The sequence below is a fragment of the Arachis hypogaea genome, chromosome 7, assembly GCF_003086295.3.
Source record: "Arachis hypogaea cultivar Tifrunner chromosome 7, arahy.Tifrunner.gnm2.J5K5, whole genome shotgun sequence".
Classification (NCBI taxonomy): Eukaryota; Viridiplantae; Streptophyta; class Magnoliopsida; order Fabales; family Fabaceae; genus Arachis; species Arachis hypogaea.
In genome coordinates, this window is record NC_092042.1 from 8784099 (window position 1) to 8804930 (window position 20832).

A 20832-nucleotide genomic window follows, 5' to 3' on the forward strand; every position below is an offset into this window, starting at 1 on the left:
CGGGGGGTGCCTCACTACTCACACTAGCTTATGACCAAGTCAAGCAATAGGCCTAGGCCCATTTTAGTACATCGTATCAGAAAGTCTGAATCATGATTCACGTCCACATTGAGTCACATTATTATGATTTAAAAACTATTAAATATTAAATACGGATGAAGAAAACAAAATATAATATTAAAAAAAAAAAGTAGAAAAAGGGTGGGGCTTATTTACTTATAGTCTATCACCAATCATTCTTGGGCCGGCCCATTTCACGGAGGCCATTTATCAGTATTCCGTGATCCACTCGTGACCGTTGATGTTGATCTAACGGCTGGTAGTGTGCCTCCGATTCTCACCCCACACACTGTTGTCCCTTGTTTGTTTTGAGGGAAAACGACGCGCATTAAACAAAGTGGGCTCTATATTATGAAGTTTGGGTTTTGGAGGGTGCATGCATTATCATCTTCCATCGCTTTCCATTTTTTCTATCTCTTACCACCAAAGTCTTTTTGAAATGACATTTATCCTCCCCTCTTCTTCTTTTACATGTTATCTTATGTCCCACTCTCTTACCAAATCAAAAACACATCTAGAGTTTACATAACTTAAGTTACCTTCCTTTATATTTTTCTCCATTGCCTATATATATCCCTTCCTTTCTTTATCACTTCTTTTTAGGTACAATTCATTTGTAATTAGGGTGGATCTCATAAATTTGATGTAAAAAGAATTCAGTAATACTATATATGATCAAGTCATTTTAGTAACTAAGTTTAGTCAAATTATTTCAATAGTTTAAGGATTGATAATAAAAAAAATTATTGGAAAAAAATTAATTAAACTTAATTACAAAAATAATTTATTCATCTATCATTTTTCAAATACATATATATAACATAAGTCTTCTGGAAACGTGTGTTTACGTTGAAGATCTTTTTAAGAAAATTTTTAGAATCACTTAATCATTTAATGTGATAGAATAATAGATTGATGAAGGACTAGTAGAAACAATACAATTTTTACCAAAACTAGATTAATTGAGTGATGATAAAAGTTATAGTGAAAACTCAAGTATAGTCAACTTCACGTGAAGTTGATAATTAAGAGCCGTTAGATGATTTGACTGATTTGATTAAATTTTCGTCTAACGACTCTCACTTATAACTTCACCCAAAAATTATACACTCTTTTACGTCGATTGGGTTTTGTTTCTATATTTTATTTTATTTTTAGTATTTTTTGTTTTTAAATTTTATAAAAAATTGAAAATAATATTAACATAAGGATGTAATTGACTTTTGCTTTTATTTCATATTTTTTGTCTTTTATTTTTAAAATTTTAAAAGTAAAAATAGAAAATCAAAACAGAAAAGAGCCATATCCTAATTTTGTTATTTTTATTATTTTAAATTTTTTCACAAACTTTAAAATAAAAATATAAAAATTAAAATAAAAAATTAAAATATAAACTACTCGAACTATTAGTTCTTTAAAGAATTCAAACATACATTTTACTGTTACATAAGATTATAATTACCTATAACCTCAAAATAAAATGAAAAACAAAAACAAAACTCACTGCCTCATTTCGCAATTTCCATTACATACAGAAGTATAGAATGATGACATTTATGATTAAGTCGAACCTCTTCTTTTTTTGGTAAAAAGTTGTGCTTTCTTAATCAAGTGAATATATATATATATATATATATATATATATATATATATATATATATATATATATATATATATAATCAATTTTTCATTTCTCCAACTTAAATGTTGGTGTGAGGACAAGATTAGAGATGCAAAAGTTATTATTCTTAGAATCTATTGCAACAGTTTGAACTACTGAATCTATGTATTGCTTAGTTAATTAATTAATCTAATATTAAATTCAGCTACTATGGCCTAGCGCGTGTCCAAAATAACGAATATTAATCAATTTATCATCATGAACCCTTGGCCTTATTTTGCTTAAGCAATGAAACCTTCAAGTGATGATGGAGGAAACTTTTAAAGTATCGTTTTCTATCTTAATTAAGCATTGTTAAAGTGCATTTGAAAAGCTTTTTTAATAAGACAACGTCTTAAGAATACAAAAATTTTTAAAAAGAAGGATTTTGAAATTTCAAACAATATCATTAAATATACACAAAAGTTGTTTTTTCTTATACATAAAAGTTTATGTAAATTATCCAAGAAAAAGGTCTATGTAAGAAAGTGCTCTTGGCATTAATTAAGATTACTATTAACAGATTTTTTTTCAATAAATACATTAAAAATTGTATTATTTAGTGTTTCAACAGAAACTTTATCTATTAAACCCCTTTATTAATGTTTTTAAGACTTTTGCTAACACTACTTTTTAACGGAATTATGTCATATATATATATATATATAGGGACGGTTCTACATACATTGTTGTGGGGGCAAGCGCTCCCACTACAATTTAGAATATTTTTGAGTAGTATATGATAATAATATTTATTTACCTCCCATTAAATTATTAAATTTGACCCCACAATAAATTTTTACTCAACTTTTGGTACTTAATCGTCAATTTAAAAATTTTATATTAGAAATTCGTTAAAACTTAGAATGATCAATTCTCAAATTTAAATGAAATTAGTATTCTTTTTTAAAAATCAACTCAAAAGAATATTATTTATCTTCTTTTCAAATTAGCTTTAATTTTTTATAACAACTGTATTAATTGAAAGAACTTTTTTAACTATAAATATAAATAAGATTCGACTTCTAATTGTGTTAGGAAGTGAATTTTTAAATAATTATTTAGTAATATATATAAAAAGAGAGAAATTTTGATGGTAGTTAACAGAAAAATTATTTAATTTTTTAAAATATAAAACCTAAAATAATAGAAATTTAAATTATATATTATTATTTAAATTACTATTTTAGTATTGTAATTTATATATTAGATATTTTGAAGGCTAATCATATTTTACAATAATAAAATATAATCATAACAATAATTATGTTATATGTACATAAAAAATAATTATTTGTATAAAATATATATTAAAATATAAAATACACATTAAAAATAAGTTAAACAATACATATTTATACACAGATATATAATAATTAATAAATAATTTAATATTTAATTTTTTATATACATATATTATTTTTATTATAAAAATAATTATGATGTTATATAAATTTTGCCCCACTACCAAAATTTTCTGGATCCGTCACTATATATATATATATATATATATATATATATATATATATATTTGATATACTGGTAGTATAAAATATTTTATATAGTTATCCGATCATATTTATTCAAATATTTTTTTTGAATGACTATTTATGTAGTCAGATCAATATATAAAAAATAATTATTTTTATTGTTATATCGTAATTAGATACATATAAATTATTTCATACACACAACAAATCAAAATTAAATTATATATACACGTGCGTAGTTATTTACTTTACCATATATCATGTCATATCCACGCCTTCTCAAAACAAAAAATAAAATAAAATAAAAAGAACACCCCCCCCCCCCCCCAAAATTTATTTATTCGTTTAGAAATAAAAAAGGGAAACTCATATTAGGTTACTAGTTACTACCAATAATGTGTAGTGGTTTAATTCGATGTAATAAAATTTGGCATGCAGTGATATTGTAGGCATATGTAATTTATTTACAGTTTGAGTTGTTAGAAAGCAACTAGAATTGAAAGAGAAAAATAACAACCGAAGTAACGGAATATCTAATGATAGAAAAGGCAGAAAACAATATATGGGTAGCTTTATTTTTGGCTCCACTATGGTGTACTATAGATTCCAAAACTACATGTAATATAAATTCCAAAGTACTCAATTTTGATCCCATTGGTTTCCATCTGAGCATGTATGCAATGTATCACCTCCAACGGGATAAGTTTACATTTATTGCGAATATTTTCTTTTCTTAATTTAGTCAATCAAAATATCCCCATATCTTTATTCATGAACTATCATGTCCAACTTGAAAACTACCAACACACACCACCCATTGTCCACATGAATCAATTATTTGGACCTACCTTTGCACTCCCAATTTTCAAATTTTCAATCAATAACGTAAGCGATGATAATAATATGTGCATGACTAGCCGTATAAGAGAATAATTACAGAAATTACAGAAACTAAATTGTCCAAAAACTAAATTAAATATGATAGATCAATTCAAGAAAGGTGAAAACTCAGGGAAATTTGACTTCACGTAAAGTTAATATTTGAGAATAATTAGATAAAAATTTAGTCAAGTCAATCAAATCATCTAACAACTCTCAGGTATCAATTTCATGCGACTACACATGAGTTTCCATCCTCAAGAAAATAAAATCCACTCTACATATACATGGAATTATTAAAACAAGTTTAATAGAGTGATTTTTAGGATTTTAAAGCTAATATATAAAAGTAGACCATGTTTTAATTTCATTCTTCATTGGAAATTATTGATAAAATGATATTGATTGTAGTATGAAAAGATTATTTTATTTTAGTGGAAAATCGAAGTCATAAAATTTAAATTGAATTAAAATTAAATATTGATTAAAAATCTCATATTTAATTTTAAAATACTATTTATATTATATGATGAACAAATATTGATCTACCATTTTGTAAAATCTAAAATAAAATTAAATTAAAAATTTAAAATTGAACATTTAAAAATACTCGTAAATCGAACCAATCATTAATCGATCCACTTAAAATAATAAGTCACTAAAACTATGAGTTTTACATATTGACATAAAATATTACCATTTTAATTATCTCTCTACTTCTAGAGATAAAAATTCACATGAAGTTATTTTAAGTGAAGTTGATAATTGAGAATTGAGAGTTGTTAAATGATTATTTAGTTAAATTTATTAAATTATTTAATTGACTTTCAACTATTAACTTTGCATAAAAATAATTGTATATAAATTTTTACCAATTTAAAATATGATGAAAATTGGATGGAATGGAGCTATTATACAAGGAAACTAATTGAAAAGAAGTAATTTTGTGTATACAACTCATGCAAAAAGAAAAAAGAAAAAAGAAAAAAGGAAAGAAGAAGGTGTAAAAGGACAGCAGAGGCGTGGCCCATGCAAGTGTTCTTCTGGAGAGTGAGTGCGACGTTCACCTGATCTAACTGTGGCATGAAATGTGGTTCCCCTTAAATAGCGATGCATACACACACATGACACATCCATATTCATTTCTTGTTATGAAAAAATCAGGAGGAGGAGCCATCATGAAGGGTTACGAGCCACGTTCAAGTTCTTCTTGTGCCGCCTGCAAATTCTTGAAGAGAAGGTGCATCCCTAACTGCATATTCGCCCCTTACTTTCGCTCCGACGAGTGCAAGAAATTCGCCAAAGTTCACAAGGTCTTCGGTGCCAGCAATGTCAGCAAGATCCTCGTCGAGGTCCCCGAGGACCAGCGGGAAGACACCGTCAACTCCCTCGCCTACGAGGCCGAGGCCCGCCTCCGCGACCCTGTTTACGGCTGCATTGGCGCCATTGCTCTCCTCCAGAGGAAAATGCTCGAGCTTCAGCACGATCTCGCCATTGCCAAGGATCGTCTTGCTCGCTATTCTGCTGTTGCTGCTACTGCTACTGCTGATGCTACTTCTCTTATTACTTCTTCCTCTTCTTCCTCCGATAACATCTTTCATTTCAATCATTCTCAAGTTTCCTTGCCTCCTTTCCCTGAATTCCCTTCTTCCTCTGATTTCAATGACACTGCTGCTTTCTGCCACGCCTCTTCTTCTTCCTCTCAATCCTTTCCCACCACTGTAGTCGACGATTTCATTCAAATTCCATATATATTTTAGATGTTTTCGATCTTCAATTATTGTCCCTTTCCTTGTTGTTTGTTTTCTCAATTTTCTAATCAATCAAAACCAGCCCCTTTTGTTGTATATGTTAATAATTCATATAAATAATTAACAACTCCGTCAATGAATTTGCCTGATCTTCACATCTTTTTTCCACAATTTCGACCACAATTTCTTAAGAACTATTAGAAAATAATTAAGTTACATATATTAAATTAGGTGAAAACTCAGATGCAGTCGATTTCACGTGAAGTTAATAATTGAAAACCATTAGATGATTTGATTGATTTGACTAAATTTTCATCAAATAGCTCTCAGCTATTAACTTCACGTGAAATCGACTGCATTGGTTTCATCTAATAATTTTTAGCTATTAATTTCGCCGTGTAATTCTCCATCATGAAAAATATGCTGTCATTAATAAGAAATTGTTTGGATCAGAAAAAAAATCTGAGAAAGAAATTAAACTGAGTCTGACTAATAATAAATCAGTTTGTTTATGCGAATTGCAATGATATTGGATGATTCGATGAGAATTGTGATAAGAGGGGTTATTATTATATTCTTGTAGTGAATTAAGATGAGATATATGGCTTTTGGGTGATGTGGACACGAGAACAATGAGCATTCATTGCCATTAACTAGATGAGTGAGAGAGACACCATATTCAGTACAAAAAAAGAAAGCAACACTAGCAAGTTTGATTCTTTTGCCTATCTTTCTTTTTGAACGATTTTCCTCCCATAGTGGGTCTTACCACCGTACTGTTCTATTGAAACATGGAGCATCCCCATCATGATTCTCACTGAAAAAAGAAACCCCACCACCAATGGTCCTTATAAGCTTTTATCATAGTCATGGGAATCCAAAGACTAATGACTATAGACACCAATCTATACAATTTTCAACAGTACTTTCTTTATTAGTTTTAATTCAATATTTATATAAAATTCTATTTGATTACACGTATTAGGTTATTTGTGGTGTATGTGTATGGAACATATTAATGGCAACATCATGCTATGGCCCAAACAATCAAAATGAAAACCCCTTATATATACTACTATTCTAGGTACATGAACCATTATTAATAGTAACGTAATAATAACCCCAATATATACCTTGAATTCTTTGTTAATAATACCATATACCATTGTTGTTTAATTTTACCAATTTTGGAAATGCTCAGTACTTATCTAATACCGCTTTTAATACATCAACATGCTACCGACATGGAGTCTCATTACATGACTGAAGAAGAGATCATGGGCTTTTGTCAGTGTTAGAATAATAATAGTAAAAACTTACGTCTAATTATTTTTCTATAAAAAATAGTTAAAAATCAATAATTATAAATTATTAACACAAGCAAGCAATAATGAAAGCATATAAGAATTAATCTTGCTTGATTATAAATTAAAAAAAAAAAGACATTAGAATTTCTAATAGAGGGAAAAATAATAGAATTAACAACATTATACGTACACAATTTGTTATTAATTATTGGAAGGGAAAAGTAGAAGGAAGAAATTAGAAGTACAACATTTTTCTGGCGATCCATGTGTTGCAGAAATAATGCTGGGCTGCACGTGTATGTATGGCAGAGATATCACCTTCTGAATCCATAAATTATGCGAGTTTTCATATGCACAGCTGCACTTGGCACTGCACGTGACTCGATCGAAATATTCATTTAACGGTGCACTTGGATACACTCACGTAAAAATTGATTAGGGATGACCATTTGATTCAACCGAACTTGATCTCTCCAGTTTTTAACCGAGTAGTTTTCTTTTCTTTTTTTTTTCAAGTGATAATAATTGCATGGATATGAGGTGGGGTATGGATAATGATAGTTACATTTTATGTCCATTCCAAACATAATTATATAAAGATTTGTTAGTGGCGTCTAAGCCGTCGAGTGAATATAAGTGTAAATAAAATTGTTTTGTTTGGATTTTAATTTTTTGATTTTGATAGAAGGTGTCAATCAAATTGTATCAAGAACCCTAAGATTTATGATATATAAATATTAAAATAGACTTTGCAAATAAAAAAAAGAATGTACACTGTATTATTGATTGAATGAACTTTACAAACAAATTTTTCTCATAAATAAAAATAGAATCAAACATAAAACTTGAAATGAATTCTATTTCACTTTATTTTTGGTAACTTTGACAAATTTTTTAATAGAGTGTTAAATTAAACTTGTATCAAGATTTTAAATATCGGAGAGTAAATATGATTTTTTTGAAAAAGAATGAGTTCGACCAGAAATTTATTTAACGTTTGTGTCGAAATGTATGAGATGCTCGAATTGTGAGAAGTAATAAAGAATTACAAATATACAGATGAAACTTTATTTAAAATTAAAATTGAAAGCAAGCAAAAATGCTTGAAGAACGAAAGTAAAACTAAAATGCGTAAAGCAAATAATAAATAAATAAATAAATAAAAAAGAAACGAAAAAAAGAAGATAAAAGAAAAGCAAATAAAAATAGACTTCCAACACTCACATGCACTTGTGCTCTATGGTCTTTCGTTACATCGTTGGGACTGAAAATTTTGGCGGAGGTTTATCTGTGATGGTCTAGTGTTTTTGAAGAAGTCCTAGAACTCTTCTGAGTTTGTCCTATTTATAGACCATCAAGATAGACTTGTCACGGAGAATCTTGGCCCACAATCTTACTTCCTTCTTTTTCTCCGTCATGACCTTACCTTGACTATAAAGAATCTTGATTCCCAAGAATTTTGAGGTAGGATTATTCCTCAAATTTTGCACCCATGTTCTCCACTCAACTTGAATGTCAAGTAGTAAGCCTTAATACTCAAGGAAAGGCAATAACTACCTTCGACTTCGACGTTCTTTACACCATCTTTATTCGACTTCAACTTACCCATTTCTGCTTCTGTAGTCAAAACCATTAGCAATCGAAACTTCTTATTGTCGAAAAAAGTCCATTTTTTGTACCATTAAATTGCCCCTTTAAAACTTGATATTTTATTCAAAAAATACAAGTTTTAATATTCCTCATGTCAGACATGTGCAACCTTTTCAAATTCTCAAAATTTGAAAAGACAGTTACGCATCATATAAAATGACGCGCGCTTTTCTGGGAATACATAATGTTCTCTGAAATTTAATGAGTCGTTCCTTGAATAGAGTACTTCCTCAAATTCTCCCTGTCGGATTATCTTATGAATCAACCAGGACTTTTAAGAAGAAACTAGTTGTTCATTTTTTTTAGTGTGTAGCCTCACAGTTTGGGTTAGTCCAAGCCTTACTTTTTTTGTGTATCTCGACTCTAAGGCTCAAATGATTCATTATGAGGTGTCGGAGACAAAAGAATTCGACAAGATGTTAGAGATGAACCACCAAAAAATGTCGATTCAATACTAGTATCTGAATATCAATCGTTGTTTTTTATTGACTCCTATTTTTCACGAATGGTGGTCAAAGTATTTTTCTGCTTAATGTACATCTATCAATCAAGACCTCTCTAATATGATTTTTTCTACTGTGCAGACAACATCAAAGAAAACCAAAAGTGAGTATATAAAAGAAATATTTAATTTCTTTTCAAGTACTTCGTACTTCTTTAGGCATCATTTTGATGCTCGACTCACCTTACCTTTTAATTTTTTCAGTTACTTGACAGACACCTATCACTCAAGTTGCTGCTGACCCACAACCAGTTGAAGAAAAATAAGATACTAATGAAGACACAATCCCTAAAAAAAGATCAAACAAGGGAGAGGTCAAAATAGAGGAAGGTTGAGTGGTGCAACTCTTACCTCAAAGAAGTGTGATCCTATTGATATCCTGACGAGAGCTGAAACACCAAAGTTTCAAAAAGTTCGACATGCCACCTCAAAGATATATACTTAATAATATCTATTGCAACTCAAAATTTTCACCTTGCAAATTTTTATTTTTCTAATATATTATAGTCAAAGCAATCTCAAAAAGGGACTTCCTCTTAAGTTGTTGATATCGACAATCCTTTTGATCGAAAAGTGGATCAACCAGTTCATGCTGAAACAGAATTCTTCAACCTACTTAGACTACTCACATTGTTAGTCCGTCTAATTCTGTCCTGACTCCAACTCAAAATTAATCGTCGACAACAGCATGTCATATTTCAATTATCCATTGGTACTTCTTTTGTTTAAATTTCAATGCTAAGTACCTTTCGACTGCCACTTGATCTTTATATTTTTTCTTTTTTAGATTCGATATATGCCTCTTCCTAATGATGCTAAAACTCACCAAGAATTTGGGCCTACATATGGATCATGATTGATTGCTGCAAATGTCACTATTGTTCCTGGACATTCAACACAAAAACTTGTCGAACTGTCGAGACAGAAATTCATCAACGAAGACACTACTCCCGTATTATCGACACAAAAATTCGTCGATCAAAATATGGAACCACCTTTTAATGTTCCTTCTCCAGAAGCTGGATATTTGAATTTCGATGACATCGAATTTAACGTGGAAAATATCATATCTGAAGCTCGACAAGTTTATTTCTCTGAAGGAATAATGGTGTTGTCTTCTAGTCCAGAATTGAGCACTATTATCTCTCAAGCGGAGAAGTCGACTTAGGCAGTGTCGACTAAAGAAAAATTATTATCAAAGAAGTTACTTCCCTTGTGCCTATGGGTCAAGATCCTCAAGTATCGACAGAATCAACCTTTAATTGCTTGATTTCTTGAATCATTTTATTAAGGATATCAATGACGATACTGTCCTAAAGACTCGACTTACTAATGCGCTTGCTTTTTTCAATCAACGTATTTCTTCCGACATACATTTAGCTCTTAGCTCATTTATTAATAACGTTTTCTCCCACCTTTCCAAAATTCATGATGCTAACCAAGAACTGAACAAGTCACTTGCGACTTTAGCCGACTGTGATATACTCAGTTGAAAAAATATGACACGGCTAAGTTTTAGGTCACTGAAGTTTTATTGGAGGGTCGGGCAAAGTAACGACAAATGGTGTCGAAGATTGCAGTCTTAGAGAGAGAAATGGCTGGTCTAAAATTAGGAAAAAATAAAGTTGCATCCACCAAATGATGTTCTCTCTCTTCGACTGCAAATAATTGAGAAGGCTCATGCTTCCAAACTTTCAAGTCGAGGTGCTTTAGTCGAAGCAGTCACTCGAGCCACCAATGTCCAAAATGCAGCGCAAGAGTCCTCAAACATGGACCAATGTCAAGAGAATCTGAAACTCATGTTTAGGAGTTTGCTCTAGCTATCTTTTGTACTTATTTTATTTAATACTCTCAATTTACTTTGTTTTAGTGACAATCGTATTTTTTAATTACATACATGGTTCGACTACTATTTGTATATTTTATACCATACACATAGCCATCGAAAACTTTTCTATTTCAAAACGTCCTTTCCATAAAAGAGACCATTTGTCTTTGACTTGTTCGATCAGAAGTATTAATTTTAATACTAAGTCACCAAATGCAAATTTTTTGCTTTTCACTTTTTGATTGTATGACTTAGATATCATTTCTTTTTGCTTTATCATTCTGTCTAGCGCCATGAATCGAATTTGGTCTAACTCATCAATCATACTTGACCAATATTGTTCGACTAGCAAATCATTCTGTCTTGTCACCCTTATGTTTTACAAACTTATTTCAAGTGACAATTTAGATTTATGGCCATACACTAACTCATAAGAAATCGATTTAATTGATTCTCTTGGAGAATACCTGTAAGCCCATAACACCTCATTTAGTGTAGTATGCCAGTTTCGAGGTTGCCTCTCCATATGCTTCATCAAACTTATCAGAATTTTATTAATGGTTTCAACTTAGCCATTAGCCTATGCACAGTAGGGAGTCGAACGTACTATTTTAATGTCTTGTGACTCAGCAAACTCCTTTATTTGTCGACCAGTAAACATGGTCCCTTGATCTGTAGTCAGCGTTTGAAAAATACCAAATCTATGAACAATCGATTCCTCAATAAAGGCGATTATCTTGGCTTGGATAACTTTTTTCATGAGCATAACTTCTACCATTTTGTAAAATAGTCGACTGCCACCAAGATAAACATATGCCCCTTAGTCAAAGGAGGATGAATCATTCATATTAGGTCAAGAGTCAAACCTCTAAATAGCCAAAACCTAATTATAACATATAAATTAGAGACAAGAACTCTATAAATTAGTGCATGCCTTTAGTATTGATTACAATATCGAACAAAATTGATATAATCTTTCATCATGAAAGGCATAAAATATATTTAATATGATTAAAATATATTTAAATTCAAAATCTATTTAAATATATATTTAAATTAAAAAATGTTTGAATTCAAACTTAAATATATATTTAAATATATATTAAATTAACAATTAAAAATATTTTTAGTTTTAAATATATATTTAAGTTAAAAATATATTTAAATTTAAACTTAGATATATACTTAAATTAAAAAAATGTTTAATTTATATCTAAATTCAAAATTATAAATGGGTTAAGTACTGTTTTGGTCCCTAAAGTTTAGCGTAAAAATCGATACCGTCCCTCGTCTAATTTTCGATTTAGAATCGTCCTTAACGTTTTTTTCGTATTAAAATCGTTCTTATAATTTTTTTGGACAAAAATACCCTCACCACTACCAACACAATTACCTCCTCCACCACCACCAACACCAAAACCACCGCCACAACTAGCACCAACACCACCACAGCACCACCACCACCACCACCACCAACACCAACACCAACACCAACACAACCACCACCACCACAACCACCAACACAACAGCAAACAACAAACACAGATCAATCAGCAAACTTCTTCCATCAACAGCAAACAACAATTTAGAAATCAAGAAATCCAGAAATCAAGAAAACCAACAACTCAAAACCAACAATGATTCAACAAATCAAAGATTTAACAAATCAAGAAGCAGAAGAAGCAGAAGACGAAGCAGAAACAGAAATCGAAGCAAGAAACAGAGGCAGCGAGGAGCAGCGGAACAGAAGCCGACGACGAGGAGGAGGCTACGACGGTGAGGGCGAGGAGAAGCAGAGGAAGAGGAGCAGAAACGACTCGACGAGGAGGGCGAGGCGTGACGGCACGGCAGCGGTGCTAGGGCGAGGCAATGTCGACGAGGGCGAGGAGCGGCGTCAGCGAGGAGCGAGGAGCGAGGAGCAGCGTCGGCGAGGAGCGAGGAGCGGCGTCGGCAGCGGTGGCGAGGACCCCTTCTCTCCCCCCTCCCTGTCCCCCCTTCTTTCTCATCCCAACCCCCACTTCTCTGTATCCCTTTCTCTCATTTCTTTCGGCGACGGCGACGGCAGCCCCAAACTTCGCCGGCGCCGGCGCCATCCCCCTCCCCCCTCTTCCCTTTTCCTCCCCTCCCCTGCCCCTTCGTATACCCCCCACCCACGCGTTTTCTTCCCCCGCCCCCCAAACATGCGTTTTTTTTTATTTTATAACTTTTATTATTAAAATAGGAATAGGGGTAGTTTAGGAATTAAATTAAAAATTTAAATAAAAGGACAATTTTAATACGAAAAAAATAATATGGACAATTTTAAATCGAAAATTAGATGAGGGACGATTTCGATTCTGGCACTAAATTTTTGGGATCAAAACAGTACTTAACCCTTACAAATATATAATTAAAACCGAAATATATTTAAAGTCAAATTTAAATATATATTTAAATTTAAAATATATTTACATTTAAATTATAAATACGTATTTTTATATATTTAAATTCAAATTTTATTTAAATTCAAGTTTAAATATTTAATTAAAACCAAAATATATTTAAAGTCAAATTTAAATTCACAATTATATTTATTTTTAGATTTAAATAACTTAAATTAAAAATATATTTAAATTTAAAATATATTTAATATTAATTATTAATTAAAATCATCATCATTATTTATCTAAACATATAATAAAAGTATAATTTATAATTATATTTTTTTTCTAACTACTAATAAATACTATTTAATTTAAATAATAATTATAAATATCATTATTATATTATTTTTATTTTAGATTAAAAAAACACACAATTAATTTATTAATTATATTACTATTATTAAAATAATTTATTTGTTAATTTCTAGAAAGAAAAAAAAGTTTGGCAAATAGAACTATGGAAGTCGCCGTGATTCAAATAAAACTATGGAAGTATGCAAATGATGATATAATTGAAAGATATAATTGTAAGTTATATTATTGTTCTTTTATACTATGTAAAATATCACATAATATAATGACGTGCCAGAAATGTTATATATCACAAAATAATTAATTGATATATCATGTCAATGATATATAATATATTACGTATTATTTGATATATTATAAATTTTATATATAATTATATTAGTTCTTGAAAATAAATATACGAATCAATTTTATCCATAAAATTTTAAAAAATGAATAAAGTCTTCCTCAAACAAACATCTTTTTTTTCTTTATAATCTTGCATTTTTAATATTTCTTGATCTCATTAATTTTAATTACATTTATTATACATTAGCAAGTAAAATTCTCCACACATAAAATAATAAAAGATAATATATTATTAATTTTATATATTTTTATGTCTCCAAAAATTATGAATATAAATTATAATTATTCATCAAATTAATAATCAATGATTAAATTATTAAAAAAATATGGCAAATTTTGTGTTAATATTTAATAGGTTCAAATTAACATTAATTTAGTTTTATTTTATTATTAACTAATCTAAATTTAAACTTAAAAAACTTTTGTAATTCAAAGAGAAATATTTAAATGACAAAATTTAAAATAACTACTATATTTATTACACAGGATAAAAAATGTCTTTTCGGTATATAATTAATAATCATTTAATAAAAATATTTAATAAAAAATTTCTAAATTGAGATATTTGAGCCGATCTTTTAAGAATTAAATTATAATTAATAGCAATTGAGGTAGAGTAAGAAATTGAAAGTATGAGTGTGTTCTCATACATTGATGCAGGAAGTAGAATTGAAGAAGAAGGAGACTTTGAAACGTGGAAGGTGGAAGTAGTGAAAGGGTGAGACGTAGAAGTAAAAGTGAAAGAATAAAACTGAAACTCATTCATTGAAAATTGTACTACTCCAGTACTGAATAATAAAGTAATACAATATATATATATATAGTGAAGTACCAATATAAACTAATTAATCTCTTATATTCATTCACAGCCCCCTTCAAATTTAGTAGTGGGTTGAAGAACCACTCTAAGTTTGTTTCGAAATTTGTGAAATAGAGATGATGAGAGAGGTTTGGTGAAAATATCCCTAATCTGATCTATAGAATGTATATGGAGGACATAAAGTTGTTTTTGATTTACCATCTCTCTTAGGCAGTGAAGGTCAATTTTCATGTGTTTGCACCTAGTATGAAGGACCGGGTTAGCCACTAATGAGCAAGCACTTTGATTATCACAGTAAATAGTAGGTGCTATGGATTGTGGAATTCGAAGCTCCTTTAGAAGATACTGTATAGATACTAATTCTGAATGAGATGCTGCCATGCTCCTATACTCTGCCTCAGTGCTACTACGACTAACTTTGGCTTGCTTATTGCTCCTCTAAGATACCAAATTGCTTCCTAAGTATACACAATAGCCAGTAACTGATTTTCTGTCCTCCAAATCCCCTGCCCAATCTGCATCTGCGAATGCAAGTAGTCTCAAGTCAGTACATTTTTGAAATTTAATACCTGCTGATACTGTACATGCAATATATCTGAGGATGCGTTTGACAGCTTTCCAGTGCTCAATTGTTGGAGAGTGCATGTATTGAGAGACCTTGTTCACAGAGAAAGCAAGATCTGGTCTTGAAATAGTCAAATACTGAAGTGATCCAACAATCTCTCTATACAGTTTTGGATCCTGAAAGTGTTCAGCACCATCTGATGTAAGCTTTAAGGCTGAGATCATAGGGGTAGGCATTGATTTTGCAGTGTCCATTTTGGCTTTTTGTAATAGATCTCGAGCATACTTTTGTTGGGAAACTATAATGGATCTATCTGCTAAATAGGAAAATTCTAACCCAAGAAAATAACTGAGTTTTCCAAGATCTTTAAGCGGAAAGATTTTGTTAAGATCAGAGATAAGTTTGTCTATTTCACCAGGGTCACTTCCAATGACAACAATATCATCTACATAGGCTAAGAGAAAAGTGGTAGATGTATCAGTGTGTTTAACAAACAATGAAATATCACTTTTGGTTCTAGTAAAACCAAACTGTAATAACGTAGCAGTCAATGTATTGAACCAAGCTATTGGAGCTTGCTTCAATCCATAGATTGCCTTATTCAACTTACAAACCTGTGATGTATTTCCAAATTGGTAACCAGCTGGTGGATACATGTATACCTCTTCTTCAAGAATACCATTCAGAAAGGCATTATCAAAATCAAATTGCCTTAGTGTCCATCCACGTGATAGAGCTATAGTAATTACAATTCTCACGGTAGTAGGTCTCACAACTGGACTATATATTTGGCTGTAATCTATGCCTTCAACCTGTAAAAAACTCTTCGCAACTAACCTGGCTTTGTACCTGATGATGTTGCCTAATGGATCTCTTTTTATAGCAAATACCCATTTAGAATCAATAACAGTTTTATGCTTTGGTGGTTCAACTAAATTCTAGGTGTTACATCTTACTAAAGCTTGGATTTCAGCATCCATTGCATTTTTCCAATGTAAACACTAAAGAGTTTGTTTAACATTTTTTGGGATATTGTTAATCAAATCATAAGGTTCTATTGAAGTTATAGCTAATGCTCGAGGTCTATTGTTTCTAGTTTTTGATCTTGTGAGCATATTATGAGTATTAGAAGATGTGGTAGAACTAGTGTTTGTAGGACTTTCAAAAGGTAAACAGATTTCAAGACCTGAAATTGGGATGGAAGAATTCTGATCGAGGCTAGTACTAGAAGAGGTATGCTTAGTAATTTGAGTGTCAGGACAGGTAGTCGATGAGGTAGAATCTGAGATATTTAGAAGAGGTAGAGTTTGGAAAGGGTTAGAAGTCTTGGGTAAAGTGTTGAATGTAAAAGCTGGCAGATCTTGAACTGTATCATGGTTCACCACTAAATTTTTATTGTGAAATAGAGAATTGTAAAGAAATTTAGTTTTATCAAATATCACATGTCTTGAATAGTGAATTTTTTCATCTTTAGTCATGCACTTATAACCCCTGTAGTTACTATCATAGCCAAGAAATAAGCACTTTTCTGATTTGAAAGCAAATTTTACTTTGTTAGAAGATCTTAAATAAGGAAAGCAAGCACATCCAAATATTTTAAAGTTCTTATAATCTGGTAATTTTCCAAATAAAGTTTCAAAAGGTGATTTATTCTCTAATGCAGAACTTGGTAATCTATTAATGATATATACTACTGATAGAAAGGAGTCTTCCCAAAATAACATTGGTAATGCAGCAATAGCCAAAAGTGACAATCCTACTTCAGTTATATGCCTATGACTCTCTACACTATCTTGTTGTTGATGTGTGTAGGGACATGAGATTCTATGCATAATACCATGTTCAGTTAAAAACTGAGTGAAGGAGTGTGACATGAATTCCATACCTCTATCAGTTTGCAAAGCCTTAATCTTCAAACCTGTTTGAGTTTCCATAAACACTTTATAATTTTTCAATGATTGTAGTGACTGAGATTTATGAGTGAGTAAAAAAATAGTTATGTATTTTGTATGAGCATCTACAAATGAGATGTAGTATCTATATCCATTTCTAGACATCATAGAAGCGGGACCCCAAATATCAACAAAAACAAGATCTAATGGTGCTGTATAAACTGATTCAGATTTTGTAAAAGGCAGCTGATGCATTTTTTCCATAGCACAATATTCACATATTTGAACAGAATTAGAATCAAATTGGGCAGGAACTCCACATGTTTTCAAGACAGAAAGTACAGTTTTTATTGAACTGTGACCTAGGCGTTTATGCCAAAGGTCAAGGGTTACATTTTTGTTGCTTTGAGCTACAAATGCTTTCTTAATAGAAGAATCTGTAATGCTATGCTTACAAGAAACAGAATTATTCAAAGAACTATGCATTAAGGATTTATTAGGCACGGGAACAAACAAATTTTGAAAGGAGTATATGCCATTTTTAGCTTTGCCTTGGAAAAGAATTTCTTGAGAGTCCTGATCACGCACAATACAATCATAAGGCCAAAATTTAAAATAGACATGATTATCTAAAGCAAATTGAGATACACTTAATAAATTCTGTGTGATTTCAGGGACATGAAGTAATTTATTTAAAAGAAACTTGATTTTACTGTCTTTATCACAAAGAATTGAGGTTCCTTGAGCTAGAATTTTTGTACCTTGACCATTACCTACAAATAATTGATCAGAATCTGAAATTGAAGAGTTGGAATTCAGCAAGTTGAGTGAATCTGGTGTAACATGGTGGCTTGCTCCTGAATCTAGGTACCATACAGATTTCTGATAATTCTGAGGATTTGAGAAATAAGCTCTTGGTTGATGGAACTGTGATGATGGTGGTGGTGGTTGTGTGTTAGAGTAGGAAAATGTAGATTGTGGTGATTGTGAGCTATTTCCATATGTTTGAAAGTTAGGATCGAATCTATGGAAGCAAGTTTGAACCACATGGCCTTGGCGACCACAAAGTTGACACTGAGATCGATTACTTTGATTAAAAAAATGACCTCCTCTTCCAAATCTTCCCCCTCTTCCTCTTCGAAGAAAAGAACCTCTCTGAGATTGATTGGTATAGGGTGATGGTGCTTGTGCCAGATTTGCCATGGGGATGCCACCTTGTGGTTTCTTGTATCTTTCCAACATATCATTATAGGCTTTAAGGAAAGACTCGATTTCAGGCACGTTGTAGGTTGATAATTTTGACATTACAGAAGTGATAAAGACGGTATACTCCTCAGGTAAACCATCAAGAATTGCTGAGATATGGTCATCTTGTTGAATTTGATATCCAATAGATTGTAGAGAGTCGACAAGATCCTGGATTTGTGAAAGATAATCTGGTATCGATCCAGTTTTTCTTACTGATTTCAGTTGAGCTTTTAAGCTTTGAATTCTTGTGGCAGAGGTCTCAGCAAAATAGTCATTGAGTGCATTCCAAATCTCATAAAATCGATGACACTGAAGGATCTTGTTCTTGAAGGGCTTTGTGACTGATGCAAGAACCCACATTGATAGAGTAAGATCATCTAATCTCCATTGTTTGAAGGTTTCAGTTTCTGTTTTAGTCTTCTTGGCAGCATCTTCTTCATATTGTTGTGGAATCTTGCTTTGGTACAAGTGATCTTCAAGACTTAAACTCTGAATTGTAAGCAAAGCTTGGTGTCTCAATGTATTATAATTGTTGTGATCCAACTTCTCAGAAATTGGAGAGATCGATCTCTTGGTTGAAGATTCTGATAGAGTAATTGACATTATAGAACACCGAATTGAAGAAATGAAGAAAGGGGCAAAATAAAATTGGAGCAAAAATTGGGACCAAAAAAATTGGAGAAAAAAAATTAAGGATGAATCAGAATTTGAAGAAAAGCAGGATTTCAGGCTCTGAATACCATAATAGCAATTGAGGTAGAGTAAGAAATTGAAAGCATGAGTGTGTTCTCATACATTGATGCAGGAAGTAGAATTGAAGAAGAAGAAAACTTTGAAACGTGGAAAGTGGAAGTAGTGAAAGGGTGAAACATGGAAGTGAAAGTGAAAGGATAAAACTGAAACTCATTCATTGAAAATTGTACTACTCCAGTACTCAATAATAAAGTAATACAATATATATATATATATATATATATATATATATATATATATATATATATATAGTGAAGTACCAATATAAACTAATTAATCTCTTATATTCATTCACAATAATGTTAGGAAATTGTTTAATTTCCTAACTTATTTGTGGGTAATACATATATCAATTATAATCACAAATGATGTTATTTCAAATTAAATGACTTATATAATGATGATCTCATTTATTGTTATAAATGTTAATTGAATAAGTCATTGTTATTTTTGATTTGGAATTAAATGAGAATAAAATCGGATATTATCTTTTGTTCCTTAGATAATTATCTTTTTTTATTTTAGATATATTATTTTTTGGGCTTTAGATACTATTTTATTTGGGCTTTAGGATTTAATGGGTGTCATGTTCAAATATAAATAGATCTTCAGGGTTTCGGTCTCCAATATACCAAAACCGTCTTTGTTGCTATTTCCCCATCAAAAGAGTTACAGTTCAGCCACCTAGAAATACAGAAGAACTTTGGTTGAGGAAAATCGAAAGAACCACAAGATCCAAAATCTTCCAATTATAATTCATGCTTATGAATTCAGGTAAGCTTCCGCATTATATTATATTTTTGGTGATTCAATATGAATGATCTGAATTATTGAAATTAATTTATTCTAACAAGTGATATCAGAACCATCCTTATTTGAATAATTGAGAATATTTATTTTTGTGTTTATTTTACTGGTTCGATATATGTATATATATTGATTATATGCAGTGGCGTAACCAGAAATTTCATAAGAGGGGGGCCAATTAAATATAAAATATAACAAAAAATAACAAAATATGATTTGTAGCATATATATCAAAAAAGTAATTATATTATATTATATAAAAGTCAATGTTCAACTACATACTTTAAGATTTTGATATTTTTAAACTTGCTCGACGATGCTTCATGGAACTAAAATCATCAATTATCATCTCTGAAGTGAATTTTGAAGCAATTTCCTTTTCAATATATACAATCATACAATCTGCTAAAAATTCATCTTCCATCTTGTTTCGAAGCCTTGTTTTAATAATCTTCATAGCTGAAAAGGCCCGTTCAGTTGTTGCTGTTGTCACAGGAAGAGCCAAAACAAGACGAATTAATCTATCAATTAAAGGAT

The 20832-nt window shown here is 30.8% G+C and overlaps 1 protein-coding gene across 1 annotated transcript; it reads left to right on the forward strand.

Moving 5' to 3' along the window:
* The first annotated feature begins 4969 nt into the window (after nt 1–4969).
* On the forward strand, nt 4970–5989 carry LOC112702349 (LOB domain-containing protein 21). Its single transcript, XM_025753346.3, has one exon. The coding sequence runs from the start codon at nt 5178–5180 to the stop codon at nt 5847–5849; it is 672 nt and encodes a 223-aa protein (XP_025609131.1). The 5' UTR covers nt 4970–5177; the 3' UTR covers nt 5850–5989.
* The last annotated feature ends 14843 nt before the right edge of the window (nt 5990–20832 follow it).

Coding starts and splice junctions, on each gene's coding strand:
- LOC112702349 (XM_025753346.3), top strand. CDS start 5,178: ATGTGGTTCCCCTTAAATAGCGATGCATACACACACATGACACATCCA.